Source organism: Prosopis cineraria, unplaced genomic scaffold (genome assembly GCF_029017545.1).
Source record: "Prosopis cineraria cultivar Desert tree isolate PC_DT_omini unplaced genomic scaffold, ASM2901754v1 PC3, whole genome shotgun sequence".
Lineage (NCBI taxonomy): Eukaryota > Viridiplantae > Streptophyta > Magnoliopsida > Fabales > Fabaceae > Prosopis > Prosopis cineraria.
In genome coordinates, this window is record NW_026555334.1 from 46454049 (window position 1) to 46462830 (window position 8782).

Genomic DNA, 8782 nt, shown 5'->3' on the forward strand with positions numbered 1-8782 from the left:
AAATTTCTTCAACTTATATTCTCCATTTGTTTTTTAATATAGGAGAATTTCAACCACCTTACACAATTCACAAAGATTAATTAATTAATTATAATCATTATATCTAAAATTAAAATCTTTGGATTGAAATGCTCTTGTAATTAATATTTATTTTTTCACCTAATTTAATGATGCTATCCATTTATGATGAATAATTTGAGAAAAAAATAATTAATATTTCTTGAAATTTATAATTTTATTTATAATAAAAACTAAAAAATACAGGGTAATTTCTCTTATATTTAAAAATGGACTAGCAATGGACGTTCTTTAGCATGACCAAGGGGACGAAATTAGCCAACCACAAATGCATCAGATTTTTTGACAATTTTTATTATAAAACATTGCAAAAATTTAAATGATTGAATATACTATCCTCAAATCCAAATTTCATTGTCCCCCATCGGGCCTGGGTCTCAAGGCACTGCATTGCGTTCCATTTCATATAAAAGAATATTTGAATATATTATCCTCAAATCTGAATATCACCCTTAAATAACAAATATAACTGCCTGTATTTCACCGACAGAAATAACTCAACATCTCTTTCCTGTATAGCTTGTTCGGAAAAATTTAAAAATATGATTTAGTATTAACATTAATTAATATTAATATTAATAAAGTGATAAGTGAAAACCACGGGGATATTCCATTATGAATTTGAGTAGCAATGGAATTCGGAGAAAAGCGAGGCCTATCAAAGTAAATACATTATATATCTGGGTTTTCACCGTCCACCTGCCAACTCACCTCTGTATAAAAGCTCACCGCCTCATCCCACCCGAAGCTCTCCGCGATATTAGCTCGCTTCTTCGTTTTCTAATACAGACTAGAAGAAGAAGAGCAGGGAGATTTGAAACTATGCTTGTTTATCAGGATATTCTTACTGGTAAATCTTTAATCTTCGATCGCCTTTTTTGCTTGATTCAGGACTTGTTTTTCTACTTTGGAATCTAGTTACTCTGAATTTAATGTTCGCGTAAATAATAAGCCGTTGCCTGAAGCAGTCTTCAACATGTGTTCGTCTTCACGTTTATATCTTGATTTCGTAAAAGTTCATGGAATCCCTTTTCTTTAGACATAATATAATCCACGTGACGTGATAACTATAAGGGATGGATGAAAGAACTTGGTTGGTGCCGTATGATTTTTTTCGACAGGTGGATATTATCGCCGGACGGATTAGGTAAATAATACTGATTCTATAATAGTCTCTAGATGTTTGCACTCATGTGATGAATTTTCAGGTGATGAGCTTCTCTCGGACTCATTCCCATACAAGGAGATTGAGAATGGAATGCTGTGGGAGGTGGAGGGAAAGGTTGGGAATTATTTAGCTTTATTTGCATAAGTTGGGTCCTCGGTTCCGCTGCCTGCTTTAACTTTCTTATGTCCGAGGATATTGGTTTACATGGCTCACCAAGTAAATGTTGTTTCTGGCAGTGGGTTGTTAAAGGGGCAATCAATGTGGATATAGGCGCTAATCCTTCAGCAGAAGGCGGTGAAGATGAAGGTGTAGATGATCAAGCTGTTAAAGTGGTCGATATTGTTGACACTTTCAGGCTTCAGGTAAGGAAGATTTCTTATCCTGTTTAGCCAGGCAGGAGTAGTCAGTGTCATGTGTGTTATTGGAAATTTGCCTTTTCAGGAGCAACCCGCGTTTGATAAGAAGCAATTTGTTAGTTACATGAAGAAATACATTAAGTCGCTGACGCCGAAATTAGATCCGGAGAAGCAAGAGTTGTTTAAGAAGCACATTGAGGGAGCAACCAAGTATCTCCTCTCGAAGCTCAGTGATCTCCAATTGGAAGTTTCACCGTCTCATGAGTCCACTACCTGATTTTACGGTGTCCTTTGGTGATTATATTTGATTAATTACACTGACTGATTAATCACAAATGTGGCAGTTTTGTGGGAGAGAGTATGCACGATGACAGCACCATCGTGTTTGCATACTACAAGGAAGGTGCCACCGATCCAACTTTTATCTACCTTGCCTATGGATTGAAGGAAATCAAGTGTTAGATGGTAACTTCCAGCAGTTATTGTATTTGAGCCGCGAACCTCTAGTTACATCTAGAGGTTAAGAGGGACTGAGAACCTATATTTATTGTCGTCAGTAGTTTTCCCCCTTTTTATTTGGACTGGATTATCTATAATCTATTGGAACATCTTTGGGCTTTCTCAAAATTCTTCTCCCCCCCCCCCCGGCGGGGGCAGTCCTAAATACCGAGGTTTTTAAGTTTTAACCATCTCATCAAATGGAGTTATTGATATTGACATATTGTTTAAAAAAATGATTTTTCAATTTACTTTTTATCAAATGTATAATTTTTAAAATATTTTCTGTCAAGTATGTAACTTCTCACTTATAGAAAATTGTGAAAAACAAGTCATTAGTAGTTTTTTTTGGGCCAGTAGTTTATTTATTTATTAGTAGTTTTATTCAAGGTGCCTTGTAAAACAAATCATTCATTTTAAAATTTTAGACTTACGCACGCATGAGCAGAATGAATATTAGTTGAGACTGAAGACTGATGATTAGATGACCTCGCTAATCTGGAAAGGCATCTAATAAATAAAAGCATGCCGTTGCTCAAGTTACAGGATCATGACCTAGCTGGGTTTTAGGCTTTTAGCCTCGTTTTATTTTGAATCGACTAACTATAGCCGAGGGCATTCTCCCTAAAGCAAAGAGTTTCGAAAATTATATCACGTGTCAATGCATGCCAACAGCTCGCCTTCTAGGAACTATAGTTAACTCGAACATCCCTCTTTCGGGATGATAATTTCGTGTAGGGAACAATGTCTTCTACGGTTCTACCCTATTCTCTAACAATTTGGTTCTGCAACTCATGCAGATTAGCTCTCACCCAAGGCGGAAACCCCGTACATATCAGATCAACTAAATCAGTACGCAAGTCCTGGCATTACAAGCGTATCATACTCTTATAACTCAAACGACAACAAATTGCGTCTCTCTTTAATGAAGATACAATGTTGGCAGTACATAATCACACGTCACTAGAAATATTGATCGTCAGTGTTATCTTAGGCTTGAGCGCTTGCAGCACATGTCCCGTTTTTTCCTCTCCTTTTTTTTTTTGGGGGGGGGGGGTGGTTGTCATTCTTATGCGTAATAATTCAAGCTAGCTTTCTTCTTTGCTTGGACTTGAATTATACCTTCATTAAAATCCTCGTGATTCACCTGCAATTAGACAGAAAACACTTAGATAACCATGAAGACCACAACCGAAAGTTTTTTGTCCCTTTATTGTGCTTCGTGGATTACAACCGACAGGTTTAACAACATATTCATCTGGTTGCAAGCTTTAAAATTGCGTACATCCAACAAACTACAAAGCAATTCGCTACAATTTTCTCGATAAATATTCTAGTTCACTCAAAGCTAAGGAGTTATGAAAAAGTAATGAAAAACATCAAAAGGCAATGTGTACCTAGTAGTCATGATCGCATGATTAATCAAGATTATCATTTTTATTGCCTACATTGTATCAAAGACAAAGAACAAACCTCTGTAGCATCTCGACGAAGAGCCAGCATGCCTGCCTCAACACAAACAGCTTTTAGTTGGGCTCCGTTAAAATCATCTGTTGATCGGGCTAATTCTTCAAAGTTGACATCTGGATGAACATTCATCTTACGAGAGTGGATCTAAAGAATATCACTTAGAAGCCAATCAGCACATGTTTCACAAGATAAAAGTTTGCATATAAAGTTGCCAGAAATCGAACCTGCAAAATCCGAGCCCTTGCTTCTTCAGTTGGATGAGGGAACTCAATTTTACGATCTAATCGACCAGAACGCATCAGAGCAGGGTCCAGGATATCTGCGCGATTTGTTGCTGCTATCACCTACAATTTACAAGATAAATGAAAATGGCTATTCAGGCTTGGAAATCAAAACTGAAAACTAAAATGGGCTTAAGCGGCCAACTTCTAGTAGATTCTACAATTCAGAACTCTAACAACACACAAGTATATAAAAATATTAAGGGGCTTAATCCAACAGCAGCAAATATCATTAGAGTTCTTTTAATTGCCTCAATCAGATACAGAGGAAGGCAGGACAAGAGGAAACAAAGACAAACCTTAATACGGTCATCACTACTAAAACCGTCAAGCTGATTGAGTAATTCTAACATTGTTCGCTGTACCTCCCTATCTCCACTTACTTCACTGCAGTAAGGCACAAAATATTATGTCATAAAATTGCCAAGCTGCTGTAAAGAATTCAATGGCAAATCTCTCAGCCCATAAAAAATAACAGGAAAATCTACACAAGAGTAAATCTAAAATCCTGCTGTTCGTCCAAAAAATAAAGATGTAAATTCCTGACTCTTTATACCTATCAAAACGCTTTGTACCAATGGCATCAATTTCATCTATAAATATAATGCATGGAGACTTCTCTTTTGCCAGTTGAAAGGCATCACGGACAAGTTTTGCCCCATCTCCTATAAACATCTGGGGAAAAAAATTCCAGATTAGATAACCCATTTTGAACTGCAAACCCATCATAGAGACATAATTACTAACACTAAAGGAACTTATGCACATACAAGCTCCATGCACTGTACTTTTTGATAGAGAAATGCGGATTTCTATCAAGTATGGATTGGAGAAATAGGAAACAAATCCAAACATTGACATCAGAAATATGTAAAGGCCATATAAGAAGCCATCTTGATACAATCTCTAAGAGACAAATGTCAACTCAAATTACAATCATCAAAAAGGAAACGGAGATTGGCATGATACTTTCTTGCTCAGGTGTATTGAAATCAAGAGGATTCGAATTACTAACTTGTCCAAACTTACAACTGGAACCAACAAGTAATAATGGAAATACATAATATCAGCCCAACCAACAAATTTAAACTGGGAAAAAAAAAGTCAGGAATTGTCATGCCTGGACCAGCTGAGGGCCTGCCAGCTTCAGAAAAGTGGCATTTGTTTGTGCTGCGCAGGCACGGGCCATTAATGTTTTCCCTGTCCCAGGAGGACCATACAAGAGCACTCCCTTTGGTGGACGAATTCCTAACTTTTGGAAACGCTCTTTGTGGGTCATTGGCAAAACAATGGCTTCCACTAACTCTTGGATCTGTCAAATACAACAAAGAACTTCTATTACTTTACCATAACTAAAAAAATTGTCTGTTTCACAAACCATTCCAATAATTAATCTCACCTGCTTCTCTAACCCACCAATATCATTGTAGTCCTCAGTAGGCTTCTCATCAACTTCCATAGCCTTTACTCGAGAATCATACTCAGAAGGCAAGGTATCCAAGATTAAATAGCTGTCCTTGTTAACACCAACCAGATCACCAGGTTTTAGCTTATCAGGGTCAACAAGCCCAACAACAGGTAGAAAAATTGTCTGCAGCCAAAAGAAATATCGATCAGTTCCAGGTTGCTCTGACAAGCATTAAGGGCTCTTTTTCCATAACTGATCCTAAATACTCTGTCCAATCCTCTAAGTCACTTCTAACTAACTCACAAAAACCAAGGTGAGTTAGTTAGAATAAAATGATTGTCTTAAAAATAATTCATTTTCCAATTTTTCCCCTAAATTTAAAAAAGAGTGATTTGATATGTGGGAAAATTTTTATCGGGATTTGGAATATTGCACTTATTTTTAGAATTTGCTAGAGGGTATCTTCAAAATTGTGCATCAAAAGTTACGAAAAACAAGGAAAAGTAACTTATACAAAAGACTGAGAAAACCCTCAAGAATGTGACTAATAAATAGGTCCAGAGGGAGTGCGCCAAGGTAAAAAAAAAAAACTCTATGAAAATGAAGCAATAAAGATATCATATAAGACCCTGAAGTTGAAATATATATACAGACACACATAATCCTTCCTCAACAAAAAATATGAAATAATCAGCAGAGTCACCTGTCGAGTAGATGTCTTTAGCACAACACATTTTCCCTTCCTTTGTGAATCAAGATCGATATTGGCACCATCTTCTTCAGCTTCATCTTCTGGGTTCATTTCCAATATCTAAAGCAGAAACACATCACGTTAGAATTTAAAAGGACAGTGCCATATTACAAGAAACCTAATTGAATCTCCACCAAGAAACTGCTCCTGTCATCAGCAAATTATGTTGAGTTTGGAAGTAAGGCATTCATTATCCTTCTACATATTAGTGCATAGAGCAGCCAAGCAGCTCAAGCTTGGACTAAAAACGATAAACATTACAATAGATATCATTATGAACCTCGTTCTTGAATAGTTGAAGTCCTGATTTACATAAGAAATGGTAGGGAACAAGTAAATATATAAGACATGCTGGGAAACTTTAAAAAATCACTTTAAGAATACTTTAGGAAGAAATGAATCATATTGTAAGGCAATGTGCTCTTGTCTCTATCCTATTAAAGAAGATATGCCTTGTGCAAAATCTTATGAGGATTTTTGGATATTTATTTTGCATTCAAAATCTCTTGATCCTCAAGTGAAGATGCATTTTCCATCACTCAAACGTAGGAGGCTAAAGTATTGATTTTTTATGATTCTCTAGTCTAGTGTCTACCATTCACAGCTCTATCAATTTTAATTTCTTAGAAACAGCCGTTGAAAATGTATGACCCTGACTGATCTGTATTCATATTCAACAAAACTAAGACAGAAGCGCGGTTTAAAAATTTTTAAGAAGCAAAAGCAAACAAAAAAAACCTGTAAATTACCTCCACAATGTTGCCTACTAGGTAAGGCAGTTGCTTATTGAGCTTAATCTTCTCCTGATTCTCTTTTATCTTCTCCTTGTAAGATTCCCATTCTAGATTAGTTCTTTGTAACTCTTCCTTCAACGCCATAAAACAAACCAAATTTCATTACAAATGGTAAAAACCAAAAGTGACAGCAAAGAAATCCTCTCCTCTCAGAAAATACAAACTCTAAGAAAATAGACAAATACTCAAAATAAAAACATCTGCGAAAGGAACAGATTTTATTCCACTAAAAACCGGGAGACGAGATCAACACAATCAACCCTAAGCAAACCCTAATTGACTAGATCGAAGCAGCAAAACTAGCTAGATAAAGTTCAATGCACAAGCCAAAACTACAGTAAAAAATAATAGACTCAGAAATGGAGGTCAAGCCTTGAGGACACGAATCTCGTTGTCGAGAAGACGAGAGGCTCTGAAGATGTCGTCGGTTGTCATGGAAGCCAACTGATCATCTTCAAAGTTGGTATCCTCAACCGTGGCGGTCGCCATTAACTACCAAACTTCAATTCTACAAAAGCAATCGGGGTACAATCAAACTAAAGGGATTCGACCGATGAATAAGAGGAGAGAAGGGCGAGAATGACGGAGAGGAGAAGCGAGTCACTGGTTTTTGTTTAGTAGATTTTTGGAAAAATTACACCCAGGTCCAATGAAGAGATTTTATTATCAAATCTTACGTAAAATTTATAAAATGCTTACAAATTTTAAGTTTCGCACTTTACAATTTAATTAAGAATATTTATAATTGTGTAACAACTATTTACATGATACTCAAAATTTGTAAATGACTGTTGTAAATGCCCAAGATTTGCTTACAAGTGGTAAATGTTCATTCCTCAATTATAAATATTCTTATTCAAACTATAAATGTAAAAGATTTAAGATTTTAAAATATTTTATAAATTTTATGATATTTTTTAATAATAAATTTTCTTTCGTGACTACTAAATATAAATTTTCCTAATTTTTTTCCTCTAGGAGAATATTTTATTCTTTATACTAAATAATAAAATGATTAAAATATTAAAAACAAACTTCACAAATATTAATTTTAGGGGATTAAAATCAATAACTTATAATAAATTCTATTCTTCTTCTTCTTCTTCTTCTTTTTTTAACCCTTTTCAGGTATGGGCTGACCTCTGATTTTTCTAAGGGGGCTTTGAGTGTTTGCATCTTTTTCATGTACTCTCTCTATATATATAAACAAGATACTAAAAATCAAATTAATTTTTACTAGAAAAAAAAAGAAAATTAAATTAATCATTGAATAAATTAAAATACTAATTCAAAACTTAGTGGTTCAATCTCAAAAATAAAACTGAGGTTAGATCAATTTTTATTAAAATAATATAATATAACCAGACAACGAGACATTAATTTTTAAAACATTCATTCATATTCAAGTTTTAATATCTTACACAAAAATTCTAACAATAATAAAATGTAACAACGTTGAAAATAATTATATATTTATATAATATTAGGCCTCCTAGTAGATATAAAAGCAAGAAATTTTTTATTAGTAAAATTAAAAATTATTATAAATTAAAAAATTTAATATGATGTTGAAAAATGATATTATTTATTATACGTATTAAAAGTTGTCTAATAAATTGTTAAATATTGTAACTAGATAATAGTAATGTTTTTAAAATATTTATATCTCAAAAAGTATTTATGTTAAAAAATAGTAAAATGAGGGGGGAACATGTTTTTTTAAATTTGAATAAACAGGCAAAGCAATTCCTTCATGCTTCTCAAGGCGAAAATTAACCTTGCGTGTTGCAAATCAAAACGCAGGGATTTTCACATCTATCTTCATCACAATTTATTGTCTTTTAAAATCTACATTACCTCGGTTCTTCTCCATCATTGCGATTCCTTCTCATAATTGCGGTTCCTCATCTGTCTTCTACTCTTCTTTGTTTTCTGGTATTCTTTCACTCTTTAGCTATTTTTGATAGGGTGAAATCAC

At 34.5% G+C, this 8782-nt stretch overlaps 2 protein-coding genes across 2 annotated transcripts; one reads left to right on the top strand and one right to left on the bottom strand.

Moving 5' to 3' along the window:
* Positions 1–771: 771 nt before the first annotated feature.
* On the top strand, positions 772–2229 carry LOC129306167 (translationally-controlled tumor protein homolog). The gene is made up of 5 exons (XM_054946582.1): positions 772–928; positions 1287–1360; positions 1483–1608; positions 1688–1845; positions 1947–2229. Exons 1-5 carry the CDS (start codon positions 901–903, stop codon positions 2062–2064), a joined length of 504 nt encoding a protein of 167 aa, XP_054802557.1. The 5' UTR covers positions 772–900; the 3' UTR covers positions 2065–2229.
* Positions 2230–2916: 687 nt separating this feature from the next.
* On the bottom strand, positions 2917–7428 carry LOC129306166 (26S proteasome regulatory subunit 6A homolog). The gene is made up of 10 exons (XM_054946581.1): positions 7177–7428; positions 6760–6876; positions 5963–6070; positions 5251–5442; positions 4972–5163; positions 4408–4526; positions 4151–4238; positions 3795–3914; positions 3574–3714; positions 2917–3247 (listed from the first exon to the last, which is right to left on the bottom strand). The coding sequence occupies exons 1-10, from the start codon at positions 7291–7293 to the stop codon at positions 3170–3172; spliced, it is 1272 nt and encodes a 423-aa protein (XP_054802556.1). The 5' UTR covers positions 7294–7428; the 3' UTR covers positions 2917–3169.
* Between the last annotated feature and the right edge of the window lie 1354 nt (positions 7429–8782).

Excerpts from the sequence above, each read along its gene's own strand:
- LOC129306167 (XM_054946582.1), top strand. The coding sequence starts at position 901 with ATGCTTGTTTATCAGGATATTCTTACTG. Across the intron at positions 929-1,286 it reads TTATCAGGATATTCTTACTG|GTGATGAGCTTCTCTCGGAC; the intron begins GTAAATCTTTAA and ends ATGAATTTTCAG. Across the intron at positions 1,846-1,946 it reads AAGCTCAGTGATCTCCAATT|TTTTGTGGGAGAGAGTATGC; the intron begins GGAAGTTTCACC and ends CAAATGTGGCAG.
- LOC129306166 (XM_054946581.1), bottom strand. The coding sequence starts at position 7,293 with ATGGCGACCGCCACGGTTGAGGATACCAACTTTGAAGATGATCAGTTG. Across the intron at positions 5,164-5,250 it reads TTGGTGGGTTAGAGAAGCAG|ATCCAAGAGTTAGTGGAAGC; the intron begins GTGAGATTAATT and ends TGTATTTGACAG. Across the intron at positions 4,239-4,407 it reads GGTACAAAGCGTTTTGATAG|TGAAGTAAGTGGAGATAGGG; the intron begins GTATAAAGAGTC and ends GCCTTACTGCAG.